This window comes from Python bivittatus, unplaced genomic scaffold, assembly GCF_059951505.1.
Source record: "Python bivittatus isolate LINGU-HERP-01145 unplaced genomic scaffold, Pbiv_v1 ctg000570_np1212, whole genome shotgun sequence".
Classification (NCBI taxonomy): Eukaryota; Metazoa; Chordata; class Lepidosauria; order Squamata; family Pythonidae; genus Python; species Python bivittatus.
Genome location: NW_028277097.1, coordinates 6383622 through 6403014, shown reverse-complemented (window position 1 = coordinate 6403014; position 19393 = coordinate 6383622). Strand labels below are relative to the sequence as shown.

The 19393-nt window shown below is 41.6% G+C and overlaps 1 protein-coding gene across 1 annotated transcript; it reads right to left on the bottom strand.

The window, feature by feature from the left end:
* Positions 1 to 9250: 9250 nt before the first annotated feature.
* On the bottom strand, positions 9251 to 13173 carry LOC103052278 (acidic leucine-rich nuclear phosphoprotein 32 family member B-like). The gene has a single exon (XM_088152853.1). It carries the CDS (start codon positions 12694 to 12696, stop codon positions 12205 to 12207), a length of 492 nt encoding a protein of 163 aa, XP_088008979.1. The 5' UTR covers positions 12697 to 13173; the 3' UTR covers positions 9251 to 12204.
* Between the last annotated feature and the right edge of the window lie 6220 nt (positions 13174 to 19393).

The window sequence follows — 19393 nt, the reverse complement described above, 5'->3', positions numbered from 1 at the left end:
CAACAGAGTTAAGGAACCACTTTTCTGTCAAAATCAATATTTCTTAATTGAAACCTGTCAGGAATGTAATTTGAGCCCAAAGTGGATGAGTCTAGAGCCAAAACTGAGCAGAATTAAGGACAAGATTCTTTCCTGTAGTCACTATATAACATTCTTCCATATCTGAGCTACGTCTCTTGGTTTCCATCCTGTGGTCTTCTGGATTTTTGCACTCAAATATGGTAGCTCTAATATAATAACAAATCAATGATATCAGCATCCTTCTCTAACTTGAACAAGTTTTCCTTCATCAGCTTCCTAGTGGCAGGACAGGGCAACTGAATGAATGTTAGTAACCTAGATTGAGTCCAAAGAAGGGACATAGTCAGGAGGAAATGACCCCTCTCCTCAGAATACTCCAGAAATATGGATTGAGGAGGATGGAAGGCTTCATTTGGCCGGTGGGCCAAAAGTCCCAGCCCTTTACAGCAGCAACTCTGCTAATTGACCCTGCTGGTTCATTGCCACTTAGCTGTAGCAACTGTCTTAAGAACAAAGGCTTCAGAATAAAGCATTAGCCTATAGAAGGTCAAAGAGTTTCGACTTACCATTTCCCTGGTGAGCACTAAAACATTATGATTCTCTCTTTGCCCTATAATTCTATCTATGCAATTAACAGGCATCATAAATGCAATAAACTGGGCCATTTATCAGTGCCGTTTCTTATGTTAAAAGGTAGAGAGTTATTTGCAGCTGCTTCTTTTTGCCTTAGAGTCAATAAAACTGCCATCCTTTACCAAGATGATATTATGCCTTCCCAGTTAAATGCATCCTTATTTAGCAGATCAAATCAATAGATGTCTGTAACTGATTAATGTCATTGCTGTATTTGGATTCTTCCCCTGTGAGATGTTTTAATGACAACCCACTGTATAATGACATCTTGTTTTATTAAGGATAAAATTGAAAGCCAGTTCAATTTATTCACAGATGCTGCTCGATCTATATCCGTAGGCTCTTTTTCATCTTACTGTTTGGTTACTGAATGGGAGTATGGATCTATGATTAATTTGCTGGAAAATGAAGCACACATCATCCTCAACTTTTTTTTAACCGAGTGACTCATTATAAGCAAATTATTTTCTCTTGGCCTCATCTTGAAAACATGGTACCATAATCTACTTGCAGAATTGTGGTACAAATAACTTGTTGCAGAAAACCTCAGTTGTGCTGGCTTTTGGCTCCCATGTGTTTTGGTGCCTTCTTTCAAAGCATATATGTTGTTTGGAGAAGGCAAACAAACTAAGGAATTTGGGAATTTCCAGGAAGAATAGGCAGTGATTGTTCTTGCTTATGTACCGCCATGATTCAATTAATTAAGGGTGTACATCCACCTCCGGTAGAAAGGAATTGTCAGAGGTATCCCACAACGTAATAATTCCTCCTGATTAAAATTACCATCCTGGTGGTGATTCCATAAGGAAACTTGTGAATTAGACCACCAGTCTGGTCAAGGTATTATTATCCTCCATACAGATCAAGTAGTTCACAGCAATAGCAGATTCATAAAAGGAGTATTCATATCATCTAGGCTTGTAAGAGGTCATCTAGGTCATCAGGTATAACCCTTTGTTCAGCATTGGAATCCAAATTTTAAAAACTCCAGTCAGGTTGTTGGCCATGAGGTGACCAACTAACTGGTGCATGCTTTTACTCAGTGAGAGAGAAAGCCAAATTTCTCACAGAGTAGAGGGAAGGCATTCACACTTTATTTCTGTACAGAAGTGAAGAGGCACACTTGGGACCAAAACCCAAATCAAGTGCTCAAAGGGGCGTTGTCCAAAGGTTTTTATACATTTCAATAAGCTGGTATCATTCATCACAATTCTTGTTGGCTAAAACATGGCAGGGGCCTTTTTTAGAAACTGGACAGGGCCAAGACAAAGAATTATGGGGCCAATCAAATTCTATTCAGCCTAAAGGGACACTGATAGCTAAACATTAATGTTATTCTAAAGAAGAAAGATAGAAGATAGAACCTCATACAGTTCATACAGGTAGTCCCCGGGTTAAGAAGCCTGGGTTATAGACATCCTATAGTTAAGAACGGAGCCTACTGTAGCAAAATTCAAGCTAAATACACAATGGTTCGAGTTCATTACACAATACTACTTATACAATATTATACAATAATTCTGTTCCAGCTTACATACAAATTTGATTTAAGGACAGACCTTGGGAACAAAACTCGTTCTTAAACTGAGGACTACATGTATTATGGCTGTACAGGCTTCAGATTCGATTCAAACCAGGTGCTTTTAAAATATATATTGTATGTATGTATGTATGTATGTGTATGTGTATGTGTATGTATATATATATATATATATATATATATAGAGAGAGAGAGAGAGAGAGAGAGAGAGAGAGAGAGAGAGAGAGAGAGAGAGGCTTCTTAAAAGCCACATCTATTTTCAGACTCATGCAGAAGCCTGAAAAAATACACAGGTACTTTAAAGAGGTACTGGACTTATACTACAACATGTTCCAAAATACCTTTTCTGAATCACTATTAAAAACATGCATGCCCTAGTTTGTATTAATATTTCTTACACAGATAGTTCTAAAAAAGGCTTGTCTCTTTGGCAGTGGGAACTACTACCCCCCCCCCCGCCCACACACACACAGAGTCCTGGATTCTGCTTGTAATTCTATCATGAACCAAGAAATGAGTGAATGAATGAGCAGACTTGGGGCCTTCTACAGGTGAAGGTCATCCAATACCAGTAATAATAAAGGAATCCTTTGAAATTATTACTGTAGTCTGTTGCCTCTTGCCATTCTCCCAAGCGTCGGTTTTAAAATGAAACAAAAAAGAATCATACTAAGCTTGTCCTTGGAGGCTGCTACTTGAAAGAGTTTCCCTGTCTGAAAGAAGTTCAAGGAAAAAAAGAATCAGACATTTGCCATTCTTTTGAGTCATTTCAGAATTTCTCTCCAAACGATGCTCTGTATCTTGTTGACAGAGATAAATAACAGGAGGGTATCCATTTTGGTAAAATGTTTTACAGAGCATTTGGCATTAAGAAAGGAAGGACGCAGACAGTTCGTTTCATACAGTGCCATCATACTGTAGGAAGACATGATCTTTTACATTTCTATCAATGAGGTGGGAGAGAAATATATCACCTGCCTGGCTTAACAGGCCTGCAGAGTTGGAGGAGGGGTGAAGAGGGAGAGAAGAAAAGAAATCAAACAATTCCAGAGTTGTAAACACATATGGCTGGCCCAAGCAAGAGTGTAAACCATGTCCAGTCCAGGGTTCAAATTCAGAGATACAGTACCATATTAGGAGGGGTAAGGCAAAAAGTATGGTCACGATTCAGATAAGAGTTTGAAAGTCTGCATGCTTGAACCAAGGTCATGGTTTCTGGGTTCAAGGCAATAAGATGGGTGGCTGTAAATATAGTTTCCAGCTATCTCTTTAGCACAGTCTGTGTTCTTTTATGCACTGGGTGTTCAAGTCCCTTCTGGATTCATTTGGTGCTAATTAGCTCTTGGCTAGTACTCATTTACTCTCAAGGAGTCTGGCCTTGTCCCCATCTATTTGATGACACTGTCTGTTGCACTGCCATGGGGGAGGAGGAGGATTATTTGAGAAACTAGGGATGCTTCTGAAATTCACAGCCACTTCTGAATTGTCATAGTGTCCAGGACTCATATTTTTCTTCTTTCTATTCCCAAGTTTCTCTCCCAGTTTTCAAATCTCTCATGTCAAAAGATGAATGGTAGTATTTTTGCAAAATAATGAACAAAACTTCTTGTAACTGAGCTAGGAATAATATTAAAGAATTCCCCAAAAATACCAGTTTTTAGACCAAATCTTTTACCCAAAGCGTATTTTTTTAAAAAAAGGAACTAGTTACATAGTAACCTTTGGCTTTTACTTCATTTGCATACAAGTGTCTTAGACTTTGTAGGACATGGATAATTTCGTTCACTTGTATGCTTCTAGGCTTGCTAATGTCAGAAGTCAAGTAATCATTTTCTATTATCTTGCAATTTGAATGCTAAAATTTACAACACTTTACTCACTTGTATAAATTACTGTTATGATTAGGAATGTATAGATCCCTCTGGCCTACTCAGCTTAGTCTTGATTTCACTTATCTGACAAAGAGTAATTACTCTAACAGATGATTATCCTTCCCCAAGCTATCTGTTGAGGGAATCTGTTGAGACTGCAACTTGCAGAATTCCCCACCAACTATTCCAACGCTTCTGGAGGATACCAAGTTGAGGAATCCTGTATTAATCTGTAATGGTATGTGGGAATGACCTTGGGAGACAGGAGAAAGAGCTGCAGACTAGACAACCATCGTGCAAAAGGTATCTTAGTCCACAGAAGCAGAGGGGGTGTGGGAAGCATTTCAGAAGGGACCCTCCCTAGTTTTCTGGAGAGTAAAAGGAAAGGAGAGGAGGAATATTTTCAGACTTGCAAGATTCTGTTAATGTAACCTTACAATAAAGATAGAGCTAATATTCATTGTTGTACTTGTCTGGATTGCCTCAAAGAGCTAACATAATCCATTAACAACCAATCTTCTTTCGCAAACTCCTTAGCTGGTCCTCCTAAATGAGAGCAGTGGACTAGGATCAGGAAGACCTAAATTCAAGTTCACCCTAGTGACTGAGCCACTCTGTCAGTCAAGCCTACTTCAGGCTTCTTGTTCTAGGGGACACCACGTTGAGCTCCTAAAGGAAGTCTGGGACATAAATCTAATAAATATACCAACGTGTGCTGTTGCTTCTGGTGTTTTTATTTGTGAGTCAGTAAAGTTTTTGCAAGGCTTAGCCAATGAAATTCCCAATTTAATTCAGTCTGTGAATCTGAGCATTTATTTTATTTGGCCTCTATTCAGCTCATACACAGCAACCCCATTTCCTTTTCATTAAATTATTTATACATGCCATTCATTCCCTATTTATATCACCTCATACAATAAATGACTGCCAAAGGACCCCACATCTGACTTTCTCCTGTTCCATCTGGGAGCCAGGAATATGTTAATTCACCAGGAACATCATTCATACACACACACATAAGCCTGCGCCCTTTTTTTCTTTTTGTTTGTTTATATGAAATAGCCGCACAGGAAGTTTGCAAAGTATACGCCAAATCCCTAAATGGACGCTTTGTTTTCCATGACTGCAAGAAGAAACAGCATTAGAAGAATTTAGAATAGGTTGAAAACCTGCTGTTTCCATGACTTATGCTAAAAGAGATAATTTGGGTATTTGCGTTTTAAAAAATCCTCAGTTCACAAGTGCATAGTTTGACCTTTCCCAAAATAAAACCCATTTATAATCAAGGAGCATCTCCTGAGCTGGAACAGGAGAGTTCCACAGTGAAAGTTCCAAGGTGGAAAAAACATCATTTTCTTCCTTTCAGATAATGCAGTTCTTTTGTTTTTTGCTATTTATTTATAGAAACGTGTGCTCCATGGCTTTTCTCCTCCAAAAAGAAGTTAGTCAAGGTAGCTTACATAATGTCATCAACAACAATCCATTGTTAAAACACAATTACCATAATTAAAACACAGGCAGATTCTTGTTTCAAACACACTACCGTGCTGTTAGAGCACCAGTAAAGAAGACGACCACAAGGCCACGGTGCAGGGAATTGCTATATATTTCCATGTGGACAGGTGTCCAATAAATAGCCAGGTGTACATCAGAAGTAACACCTGAGGACTCTTATGCTAAATTTGGAAGTAATATGGTACCCTATAAGAGGAAGTGGTGGAATGTTTCTTTTAAGGTGGCACTTTTATACTTGCCAAATCCAGCACATTTCTAAGAGGGAAACCCCTCCTTCTTCACCCATCCAGGATGCCCAAACACATGCCAAGTCTGCCCTCTCATCCAAGATTGAATCAGGTTTATTATAGGCAAACTTGGCTTTCATCAACTTCAGTCAGAAACTAAGGGTTTCAAACACCTGATGACCTGGTTCTTGGGATGAGAGCAGGTACTAGAAATGGGAATTGATCTCAAATAACCAATCCCCCTTTCCCAAGTGATCCACCTCTTGCCTCCCACCATATTTTCTTCTTCCATTACCATCTTGTTCCCCATCTTTTCTCCCATCTCATTCTCAGATTTCAGCATCTCCAACCTCTCCTCCTGCCTATAGTAGATATCATCCATCTTATAGAATGTCCTTATCTCCTTCTCTATCCTCAATCACCCTCAAACCCTCCAGCACTTCCAACTGGTCATCTCTGGGTGTACTTGATAGGGCCACTAGAAGCCCCTAGTTCCATAAAAAAGGAATGAATAGAAGTTAAATGCTTCCTTTAGGTACCTAAGTCCCAATGTTTTCAATACCATTAGAACTGAGCCAAAACCTCATAGTTTTCCCACTCTGTCCAGACAAGGCAGCTCTCAGCTTGTCCAAGCCAAGTGGAAAAGTAAGGCTGGAGCACAGTCTTATTAGGATTCTGGCTTTGCCTGCACCTGCAAAGTCCAATCCTTGCAAGACCATCCTTTCAATTTTCCTTCTCGCTCTGCCTGGATCAATGGGCAGTTGGCTTGTTCAGGCAGAGTGGAAAAAAGGTGAGGTTTTGACTTAACTATAGCATGTTTAACAAGTTTACATGATTCCAACAGAAGAGAATATTTGTAGCTCAGGGTTGAACTGTGGAACCCTTGGTGCTCTCTGAGCTTAGTTGTTTGCTTGCTGACATTTCATTACCCAACTAGATAACAGCATAATAAAATGTCTGCAAGCAAACAACCAAGCTCAGAGAGCACCAAGGACTCCAAAGTTTGTGTGAAATGGATCAAATTGGCTAAGTAACTTTCATGAATCTGTATTCTAAATTCTGTTGTTGGAGGATCTATAAACACCAGTGTACTAAGCTCATAGACTACAATCAAAGTCTTCTTCTGAGGATGGGGTGACTCTGAAATGAAGTATAAAATCCTAAAATCTAGAATATATGTTGAAAGGAAAGTAATTTACATATTTGCACCTTATATTATTTTCAGGAATTGAAAGGCATCTAATATGTGAATCACTCCCCCTTTCTCAGCACCCCAACTTTCCCAGTCTCTACCTTTGGTTCCAATCCCCACCTCTTGTCACTCTTTACTTTCACCCTTAAGCATGAGGAGGAGAGAATAAAACTTGGATTATAAATACAAATCTTGTTATTTCTGCAAATAGAGAAAATAGGAACAAAAAGGGATGTGGTAACAAAATAAGCACTTCTCTCATCTTGGAGACAGGATGACACATCCAGTAAACAAAATGACTAATATTTTTCTTTTGTACCAAGAGGAGAAACGTTTCATTCTGTATGAGAACAATATTTTAAAATGGTGTGTATGTGTGTGTGTGATGTGTGGGGAAGGGAGATCTCTATGAGGATAGTGATTTTTAAAGCACCTTGGTTGTCAGCCCCTAAAAGTAGGGCAGGTGAAGAAACAAACATGGAAGGATTTGAGGAATACTTTTTATTGTAGTAAGATAAAATTGCAGTCGTAAAAGCCCATCCAAGTTCCTCTGTGCCCATCTTATACTCAACAAAATCATGACAGAGCTATTTTGAGTTTCTTTCTCATACTTTCTGCTATCTGAGGACTGAGGACTGTGTAGTCTCTTCTTCGTGGCTTGTTCCTTCCTTCCCACCTTAACAGTTCTTTCATACCTTTTCCAATGTCATCTCTAAATTCCTTTACATTGGCCCATTAACTCTCATGATGAATCCCTAAATGTTTTATTAGATCTGAATCCATTTGTTTCTTACTCTGCAGCATCAGACCAGTTATATTTTTCCTGGCACCTTATTTTCATCTTTGTAAACAAACAAAAACAAAATGAATCACTGGAGAATATTACTGGGGCTGCCCTTGAAGATCACCTGGAAGCTTCAACTGGTTCCGAATGCAGTGGTGTGGGCAGTGATGGGCATGACTTGGTATGCCCATGTAATACCCCTGCTTCACAAACTGCACTGATTGCCAGTTTGCTTCCAGATGCAATTCAAGAAGTTGGCTCTAATTTATAAAGCTCTATGTGGCATAGGGCCTGGTTATTTGAGGAACCACCTATCTCTCATAATATCTACCCTGCTGACAGGCACACTCTGGGTTTCTATGATTAAAAATGCCACCTAAAAGGAGCCTGGAAGTTGCCTTCCCTTTCACAGTGCCTGCCTTCTGGATCATAGAATCATAGAGTTGGAAGGGACCATGGAGGTCTTCTAGTCCAACCCTCAGCCCAAGGCAGGAGTCCTCATATCATTTCAGATGAAAGGTTGTCCAATCTTTTCTTGAAAACCTCTAGTGATGGAGCACCCACAACTCAGAGAGGCAAGCCATTCCATTGTTAATAGTTCTCACTGTCAAGAAATTCCTCCTTACTTCCAGGTTGGATCTCCCTCTCACGAGCTTCCCCCCATTGCTTCTTGTCCTACCCACAGATGCTATGGAGAATAAATCGATACCCTCTTCCCTATCATGTCTCCCCTTAGTCTTCTCTTGGTTAAGCTAAACATACCTAGTTCCTTTAGCCATTCTTCATAGGATTTAGCCTCCAGACCTTCTCTGCACTCTTTCTTGTATTCTCAGCATCTTTTTTGTATTGTGGTGACCAGAACTGGACACAGTATTCCAAATGTGGCCTCACCAGTGCGGTGTAGAGTGGTACTATCACTTCTCTTGATCTTGATACTATCCCTCTTTTGATGCAGCCCAGGACTGCACTGGCTAAAACGGCAGCTGTAGCATACTGCTGACTCTTACTTAAGCAGTGGTCCACCAGGACACCTAGATCCTTCTCATAGGCACTATTGTTGAGCCAGGGACTGCCTAACCTGTACCTGTGCATCTGGTTTTTCCTGCCTAAGTGCAGGTCCTTACTTTTCTCTCCATTGAACTGCATCTTGTTGGATAGGGCCCAATGGTCACAATCTTCTGAAGTGTTAGCAATTCTCCCCAGCGTTGTGTCATCCACAAATTTGGTGAGCACCCCTTCAGTCCCCTCATCTAAGTCATTTATGAAGATGTTGAAGAGCACTGGGCCCAAGACAAAACCTTGAGGTACCCCACTGCATACTTCCCTCAACATAGATATAGTTCTGGAATGAGGTTCCCTTGGAGATCCAGGTAGCTCCCATCCTACTGACATTTTGCAAGACCTTAAAACCTGACTCTTTGCCCAGGCTTTTGGCTAGGGTTGTTGAAGCCCCTTCTGAATAGTATGTGTATGTTTTCATTGTTGCCCAGTTTTTGCATTTTTTGGCTCCTTTGCTCTTATTATTAAATATTGTTTGTGTTTTTTATTTTGTGAATCATCCAGAGTTGCTGGGAGTTGGACAGCATATACATTAAATAAATAAATAAATAAATAAATAAATAAATAAATAAATAATGCACTTGACATGATTATGGAATTAATTCATTCATTTTTTAGACATGCACAGTACACTGAATCATAAACCAAATAACTGTGCTTGGCTCACACTATACACTAGGCCACAAAAAAGTAACCATCCTGTGTAAAATCAGTGCTAGGTCTTTAACTGGCCAGGTCTCTGGTCAGGTATCAACCAGTAAGATAGACTGGGCTGGAAGAGAGTGACTAGCTCAAAGTTGAATTCTGTGTGGTTGAGTGGGACCTTAAACCTGAGTTCCCCCAACTTAGTCCAAACCCAGCACCTTTGGTGTTTAGGTTAAATATAAACTTCTGATGGCTACTCACAAAAGTCTAAATAGCCCAGACTACCTTTTGTATATGATCTTCACTTACTAAAGTCAATCCCTTCTGCTGCTATCATTTGCTGTCTCCAAGTCTGGCAATGACTTGGAGTCACTTCTTCTCATGAGTAATTTTAAGTTTTTAAACTTTTTGGGGGCTCATGACAATGTAGAGCTTATACAAATTTAAATACATCAAACTTCATATACTGAGGTGACTAACTCAGGCACCTTCAGAAGGCTGTTCAGGTCTGCCATTTGCAGAGTAAATTAGTTTGGTATACAGGTAGAGAATAGCCTGAAGCAGGTGTCAGCGGCCAGAGCAAGGCCAAGATATAGCATTTTGTGAAAGAAGAGGCATATGAGGTGTTGTGGTTAAGGCAATATGTTTTGGGCTAGTTATTATCTAATAGAAGAGAATATTTGTAGTTCAGGGTTGAACTGTGGAATCCTAGGAGTTCTTTGAGCTTGGCTGTTTTCTTGCAAATAAATACTGGCTAGGTAATATCTTCAGTGCTAGAAGGGAGTGGGGTTTGCTCTCTATTTATATACAGTAGTTTTCCCTGTCAGTGTTGAAGGGAGTATGGTTTTCTCCTTGGTAGTTCCTTAATTAGGCTGCTGTTTACTGCCTGATTGTCAGTCTGAGCTGGTAGTTCCTTGATTAGGGTATTGTTTACTACTTGATTGTTTCTCTGAGGTTAATCCTGGTGTTAATCTATGCTTATCTGGGTGTTGATTGCTGGCGAAGAGATGTTCTGGTCTTTTCGTTTCCTTTTTATTGTCTCTTTGAATAGTATGTAGATGCAAATCCAAAAACAGGAGGGAATTCCTGGAAATGTGGTATTCAGAGAAGTCAGCCATCAACAGGCACATAGAGATAGATAAACATGAGGGAATTCCTAGAAGCTTCGTATTCAGACAAGTCAGCCAGCAACAGGCTCATAGAGATAAACAACATCTACACACTATTCTTATTCAAATTTCTTAACAAAAAGGAGATATATAAAAGAGGACCAAAAATTCCAAGGAGGGCAAGATATTTATGTATGGGACTAGTTTTGACCAAATCTGGGCTGACTTTGTAAACTAGGGCTAAGACGTAATCTCAAACCACCATCATCCAGGAGCAGGGAAGGAGAGGAAACGCTAACCACAGCTCCAAACTTTGAGCTGTGAGATTTGTGTTGTTTGTGCAAAGCGTTCCTAGCCAGGTTTGTACGGAACTGTACAAAAAAAAAAAGACAAAATAGGGCTCGCAACTGCAGAAATCTCATTTTTTTAACTGCAGTTCTTGGGGAGGGGATGCAACCTCCCCATTTTGCTTTTGCTATCCTGACTCTTAAGCAAAAACCTCATTGTGAGCAGGGCTTCCCCCACGGGTGCCAAACTCTCCCTGCTGTGTGGCTTGCGATGGGAACTGCTGCCCCGCACATCTGGAGCATGCCCATTTGGGGCCAGCTGAACTCTAAGGGGAACTGCAAGAGTCATCCTGGCTCCGGAGGGCCACAGACCAGTAAGGAATAAATCAGGGAAGAAAAGCAAGCAAGCAAAATAAAAATTGCAGCAAACAATCGACAATCCAGTCCTAACACCTTGATCAGCATCGCCACAGACACGGTGCTGCAGGGAGGGCCCAGCATCTGGGATTCATCTGATGGCCACATCTGCACCACATACCCTCCAGAAAGTAGGCAGAGCAGGGGGTCCGTGGCCGGCTTGAAGGCCCTGGGGCCGCTTTTTTGCCGAAACCAGGAGTAGCTGTGTCCAAATGCATCCTGGATCAGACCCCAGGGCAGTCAGGGAGGGGGGCCAAAGTGGGGGCGGGGGGGAAGAGAGAAACACAAATCACTGCAGGCTCACCAAACCTGCCCTCGAATTAGTAAGCCTTTGGTCGCCAAATACTCCATATCAGGGACTGGTAATAAAAGGAGGAAGGGATGCACTGCAGGAGCATCAAAGGAGGGGCGGGGGAGAAAGCTAACAAAAATCCAACTTCTCCTGAAACACCTATCATTTTCTACATCTTAAAAAAAATATATACTGTGGGTGTTGCAGCCGTACAAAATAGAGGGTGGCAGGGAGGCAGAAGGGGGATTCATCACAGTCTCACACAGGGGGACGGTGAGGCCAGGAAAGTCACAGTCCGCAAAAAACGGATTGGCCTGCCGAGGAGCCGAGGAGGAAGAGGAGCAGGAGGAAGATGTCGTTGTCTTCATCCTCTTCTTCATAGGGCTCTTCCTCAAATTCCCATTTCTGCTGCTCACCCCACTGGACCTCAGTTTCTATTTCGTCATCCTCATCATCGTCTCCATCATCCTCATCATCTTCATCCTCATCATCGCTCCCATTCTCCTCCTCTTCGTCATCCAAGTCATCTTCGTCTTCATCATCTACAGCGTCGTCATCTAATTCTTCGCCTTCCTCATCATCCTCTTCCTCATCTTCGTCCCCATTCTCATCTCACTCATCGTCCAGCCCGTCGGCTTCCAGATCGGGGGCCTCTTTGTCGTTGGTGTTGAAGCCATCGAGATAGATCAGCTGGGGAAGGAGGGCAAAGATGGTCTCCCGGTAGTTGATCAGCATCGTCACCTCACAGTTGAACAGGTCAAGGTTCCTCAGGTGCGGCAGCTTCTTCAGAGGTTCCAACGTGTTGATCTCTTTGATTTTATTCCCACTGAGGTTCAAGTGCATCAAATTAGGCGTTTTCTCTGCAAGGACTTCCGGGCCACCAGAAATATGATTGTCGCTCAGCTCCAGCTTCTGGAGTTTGTTAAGCTTGGGGAGGTTGGAGACGGGCAGAAGGTTGACATTGATCATGCTGAGGAATTCCAGGTTTTCAAAGAGCCTGCTGATCTTGCCATCATCCAAATGGCAGTTGTCCAGCACCAGCTTCTTCACCTCGCTGGGCTTCTTGTTGTGCAGCTCCAGTGTCAGCTGCTTCTTCATCTCCATGGTGCAGTGCCGCTCTCCAACCGGGCCCCGGGAGCCTGCGCCGCCACCGCCGCCGCCACCAGCGAACAAGCCACGGCCCTGCTCGGAAGCGAAGTCCTACACACTATTCAAAAGAGACAATAAAAAGGAAACTCAGACAGATAATCAAGCAGTAAACAATACCCTAATCAAGGAACTACCAAGAAAAAAACCCCACCCCCACCAACACTGGCAGGGCATGCTACCATATATAAACAAAGAACAAACCCCACTCCCTTCTAGCACTGAAGATGCTACCCAGCTGGCTAATGAAACATTTGCAAGAAAACAACCAAGCTCAGAGAACCCCAAGGACTCCATACTTATCTTCCAGTCCAATCTTCTTCATAGGCTTATTGTAGGGGAAATTTGAAGAAGGGACTTCCTTGAAAAAAAGGCTAAATCTAACTCAAAATAATAAAAATAATGCTACATAGCCATATGAATATATTGACTATGAGCTCAATATGTTCATACCTGTATATATACGAGTATAAACTACTAGTGAGTACAAAATATTGATGGGCCAAATATGGCATAGTCAGGCAAATGTGGGTATTTATCATTGCTACTGACATGTTTTTAATTGATCAAGTTTTAAATATCAGTTTGCATTTTGTTATTATAAAATATAACTGATCACTAGATCACTAGAGGAAAGATAGAATATGAATTTTAATACCAACAATTACTGAAAGCTACCAGTTAGTCCATTGGGATCCAGATCACTGGAATTTTCTACTTCTATTAATTGATCCATCAGAGTATCAGGAAAGATCATACAGTGGGGAACAATGCATTTGGAGAAAATTAAAACAGCCAAGGAAATCACCCATCGAGATACCATGAAAACAAATTACTAACCCAGATGCTTACCTTCAAACAATCGCAAGAGATTTGGACGAAATTTAATACTAGGGATATTCCTTGTGGCAATATTATTGCTGGCCTTCTCTAATTCATTAAATCATTTCGAGCAGTAGTTATGCTTGCCAACTGAGGAAAAAAATTAGATGCAAGGGGAGAAAAACAATATAGGTGGATATCATAGTTCAGTGTTAAGAGACGATTGTTCAACTTTAGCAAATAACTCGAAGCGTCTCCTTATTAGAAGCTTTGCCCACAGAAAGATTTCGGATGTGACTGTGGCTGATGTAATAAGCTTGGAGAACAGTGAAAAATAAAATTGAATAGCAGATTCATTTAAATCTACTTTTCATTACATATGTGGACAGGGAATCTAAGAACAGGGTTCATTCTGCATCATCTACATTTCTACGTTCTACTTTTCCACGTAGAAGGAATTGTAAAATTTGACCCTTGCTGCTTCACAGTTCCTTTTTGAAGGTCAAATTACACATTGTGCAGGGATATGTGCAAATTCTTTGCGGTACTTGGATTTTGGATGACATGTTGGGAGTTGTATACCAAAAGTTATTGAGGCCAGGACAATCAATTGGTTGGGGACCAGGGCAAAACCCCCTCAGATCCAATTTGAAATTTCACTTTAATTCCACCTAGTAACATCTCATTACAAGCATGAGTGCAGAACTTCCTTGACCACATGGATTCACTTTGCTTTGCTCTGCTCACATTCCCTCCCAGCTTCCCCAAGAAGCTTTGGTGAGCGTGACTAGAAAAGGTACTTCTAAAACAGGCATTTGAATATTTTATTTATTTAATTGTGTGTACATGCCACCAAATCACTTCAATGTACACCATTCACTTCAATGTACACCAATATTAAACTCAATAGAACCTCCATAATAACAAGATTCAAGTAAAGCAAAGTATTAAGAATAATAATAAAGAATATATTTGACCAGGAAATTTGCTAAAGAAATCCAGCTTCAGATAGCACACAATCCTTTCTCAAAGACCCTCTTGAAATTAAGTGATGCCATGAATATCTTGTCCCGGTGCCTAGAGGCTGTGAGGGTCTGCCTGGGGAACAACAGGCTTCAGCTGAACCCTGGCAAGACTGAGTGGCTTTGGGTTTTGGGGCCTGCTGGATCTAGGACTACACCATCTTTGGTGCTGGATGGGGCTGCACTGCCCCAGAAAGATCCAGTGCATAATATGGGGGTGAGTCCTCCTGGACTCACAACTCCAGGTGAGCAGGTGGCAGGCATGGCTAGGAGGGCCTTTGCACAGCTTTGTGTTGTGTGCTAGTTGCTCCCATTCCAGGACTGGGGGGCTCTGCTCACAGTCACTCCTATGCTAGTAACCTCCTGATTGGACTATTGTAATGTGCTCTACATGAGGCTGCCCTTGAAGAGTATCTGGAAGCTTCAGGTGGTGCAGAATGTAGTGGCGCGGACAGTTATGTGTGCTTCTAGAACAACACGTTACACCTCTGCTCTGCAAGCTGCATTGGTTACCAGTTTACTTCCAGGTCCAATTCAAGGTAGTGGTTTTAACCTTTAAAGCCCTTCATGGCATGAGGCTGAGTTATCTGAGGGACTGCCTCTCCCCGATTATATCTGGCTGTCCCACCAGAACTGGCAGAAAAGGCATACTGCCCATCTGCTAGAGAACTACACTTGGTGGGTCCCAGGAGGTGGGTCTTCTCTGCCTTGGCACCCATCTTATGAAATATTCTTCCCCCTGAAGTGAGGTTAGTTCCATCCCTGTTAATGTCCCAGAGGTCCCTCAAGACCTGGCTATGTCCTCAGGCCTGGCAGTCCCAGGGGACCAGTGAAACCCTCAGAAGGTTCCATTATTGTGGTTAACCTTCACTCTCTCTTGTGCCTTGTAGTTTTTATATGTTTAATTATGATTGTTTTATATGTTTATTGTTTTAATTAATTGTATGCTGCCCAGAGTCACTTTTTGTAAGATGGGCAGCCATAGAAATTTGATAAATAGATAGATAGATAGATAGATAGATAGATAGATAGATAGATAGATAGATAGATAGACAGACAGATAGATAGATAGACAGACAGACAGACAGACAGACAGACAGACAGACAGACAGATAGATAGGGACTGGAATTTCCTCTGCTAAGTGGTGTGGTTGTAAAGCATGATGTCATATGACTGTGCTGCTTAACAACAGCAATGTTGGCAGTCTCCAGTTACTGTCGTTAAGCAAATCACCACAGGTTGTTAAGCAAGGACTCAAGTGACTGAGACTTCTGACTTCCTGCCAGGTTCCCCATTGACTTTGCTTGTGGAAATCTGGCAGGGTCACAAATCACAATCAAGTGACTGCAGGATGCTGCAACGGTTGGAAATCCAGGCCGGTTGCCAAGCACCCAGATTGTGATCACGTGACTGCGGGAGCATTGCGACAGACTGAGCTTCGAGGACTGGTCGTAAGTACCACTCATTCAGTGCCACCATAAGTTTGAACAGTTGCTGAACGAGCGGTTGTTAACCAAGGATCACCTGTACTCACGTTACATTCCTGCCCCGCACTCAGGCCTCTTTTATCTGACTGTTGTCTTGGCAGCAGCTTTTCCTCTTGTCCCTCAAGGCCATTCTACAAACAACTCTTCAATGAAGCCCCGGTATTGACACCCTCTGGTATCATCCTGCTAGCCCTTTGAGGTAGGCCAGGTCAGGAAACAGACTCCACAAGTTGGACTGGAAAGATATGCTTTAGACCAAAGACTACAGTAACAAAATGTTGAAAGCTTCACTGTATATTTTTGTCAGCCCCACTAGATGGACCAGACCAGGAAATCCCCTCCACTGCTGTTATTGAGATTAGCTATAAAAACAGAATCTTGCAGCTCTGATTGTGCTGTACCTCCTCCTCCTCCTTCTAGCTCAGTGAATTAGGGAGACATCTGCTTCAGCCACCTCCAAACATTTTCTCACTGTCCTGGACTTAAAAATGTTTCAGCCCCTTTTGCCTAGGCAACAGCTCCCGTATATCTCTGTCAAGGTCATCTTCCTTACTCTCTACAGATAGGCTATAACAGTGTTGTCCAAACTTGGCCACTTTAAGATGAGTGGACTTCAACTCCCAGAATTCCCCAGCCAGCCATGCCTGGGAGTTGAAGTCCACTCGTCTTAAAGTGGCCAAGTTTGAACAACACTGAGCTATAATAACAGAGTCTTGCAAGTCTGATTGCATTGTACCTTCTTCCTTCTTATATCCCCTTGACTCAGGAACCCTCTACCTGAGATGCATCTGAATATTGTTTCTCAGGGCTTAAAAAAAGTTTCAGCCCCTTTCACCTAGAGAACGGCTCTTGCAGATTTCCGTCAAGGTCATCCTCCTTACCCTTTACAGTTCCTTCCCTTCCCTCTTATACTCCAATGAATTAGGATGGAGTTCCTTTTTTATTCTTTCCCTGTTTCCCAGACTTAAGACATATTTTTGTTTTTGTCACTGTCGGTGCATAGTTTCTGCAAGGTCATCTCTGTGGTCCTCTACATCAACAGCATGCTAATGAGAGTGCCAATGGAGCTATGGAATGGGTGGGAAATGGCTTCAAAATCCTGTAGGAGAGATTAATGGACAAAGGCTGCAATTACGATCTGCAGTGATTGTAGCATGTTCTCCCTCCTCCCCACTGCCTGGAAACCACCTGAAATGTAATTGTAGCAAATGCAAGCTTATAGCAGTCCTTGAAGAAAAAGTGAAAGGATTAGAGCAGTAAGTGGACACATTTCATATGATGATTAAGGATGAAGTTAAAAGAAAGGAGGCTCCAGAGCAGAAATAGATAATGGAAAATCCTCCATTAGGAACAGTCTTCTTCCTTAGGTCCTTCGGTGAGACAAATTTTAACTGGGATAGCAACAAATACAGTTTTAAGGTTGTATTGATTTTGCGGTAGTATTAATATATGCTTATTAAGCCATCTAGAGTCACACGACTAAGGCACCCAAATGTCAGGAGGAAAGGGAGAGAGGAAGAAGGAAGACAAACAAAAGAGTAAGTGTAGTGTATGAGAATAACAACCTGAAGCAAGAGGCATGGAAGATATTCTGGAACTCAGAAACAGTTTTCAGGCTCTTACAGATGAAACAGGCTTTGGCAGTCAGGGAAAGAAAGAGACACTGCAGAATGGAAGGTAGGACAGATGCATCCATGCAGTGCACTATAGAAAGTGTCTGTGTGCTGAAATAGGGCCTCTTAAACCCCTTTTAAAAATCAGGAAGAACATTGGCTCATAAAGTTAATGGCCTTCATTGTCTATGATCAGAGTATGGGAAATAAAGAAAATGAGTTTCATCTCAGATGAGCTTATTACAGAATGGCAAATATGATTTAATGAAGAACTGGTAGGATGACTCTCATGCCTGAAATATAGCAATTGAAGGATACCACCTGTTACAGGGAGGTAGATTTTGAATGAATGTTAGAAGAAGCTTCCTAACAGTAGGAATACATTGACAGTGGAGCCAATTACTCGAAGACATGGTAAGCTCCCTTCATCAAATGTGCTACAGTAGAAGTTAGACAGCCATCAGCCAGAGATTATTTAATTTGGCTTCCTGCACTGAGGAGGATGGTTGGACTCAGTGAATGGAATGGCCACGTTGAACTTTATAGTTCTACAAGTCTATGAAATTGATATGTTTTTAATAAATAAAATAAAATCTAGCTGCAAAGAGGTAAAAGAGAAAGAGCAGAAACAGCAGCCTAGAGGAAAAATTGCAGGGCAGGATAGCAGCCAACATTTAAATTCAGCATCCTGGTCGTCCTCCACATCACGTGCAATTTGCCCCTTGAAGATTTTAAATGCTGATCTAATGCTGTTTCATTATCTTGTTCCATGGAAGGACTCCATTAACAATAGGGCCTTTTTTAGCCAATAGATCTGTAGCAGAGGTTGTGCAATGAGAAACCCTGAGTACTTAACTCCTACCCCGCAAAATCTATACCACAGTTAAATAATCCAAAGTGCTTGCCTATTGCCAGACTGTCTGAGTATTCCCTGGGGCATCTGGATTTCAGTCCATTAAGAACCATGAGGACAGAAATTATGCCAGGCTTATTTTTCGGCTTGTCAGTAGACATCCTAGATGGCTGTTTCAAGGCTGAAACTCTGATTAAAGGCCTCTCTTTACCCCTACTACTCTATCTTGTATGTAACAGGTTTGAGGCTAAAGAGCAGTCATACTAAGCACTGATGGCAGATTGGTGTGTTTTTCTGAAATGCTTTTTCTGTGGACTAAACCTCTCTCTGTGGTGGTACATAATGCGTTGTTTGCAAACATGTTCCTGGTAGCTTCATCAAATTGTTATTAGTATTGTTGTTATTTCAAATAGGAGAGTTCAGTAAAGTTTAAATATTCAAGACTCGAACAGTCCTCATATGTTGAAAAAGTCTTAACTGCTTAAGGCAAAATGGTGAATCTTTCCTTCTCCCATTGCCACTCCCAAATCAAACTGCACAGTATCCTCAATTATCCAATTTTTTTTAACATCTCATGTGCTGAAAATCCCTTCGGTCTCTCTCCTTGAGATAAACATTCAGTACCAATACATGAAAAAGTCACGTTTCTCTGTCCTTTCATAATATTCAAGAGGCACCCATCTTACTCTGCCGATTAGTAACTACTTCTTGGTCGGAACCTATCTTTGCTGGCAATTTCTTTTTCTTCTTGGGCACCACTGTGTCGTTTTGTGTGATGGCTTGGGGTCCCTTCCTCCAAAGACTGAACTGCTGTGAACTTTTGGCAGCCTTGTGCAAAGTCTCATTGAGAACAGCAA

Excerpts from the sequence above, each read along its gene's own strand:
- LOC103052278 (XM_088152853.1), bottom strand. The coding sequence starts at position 12,696 with ATGGAGATGAAGAAGCAGCTGACACTGGAGCTGCACAACAAGAAGCCC.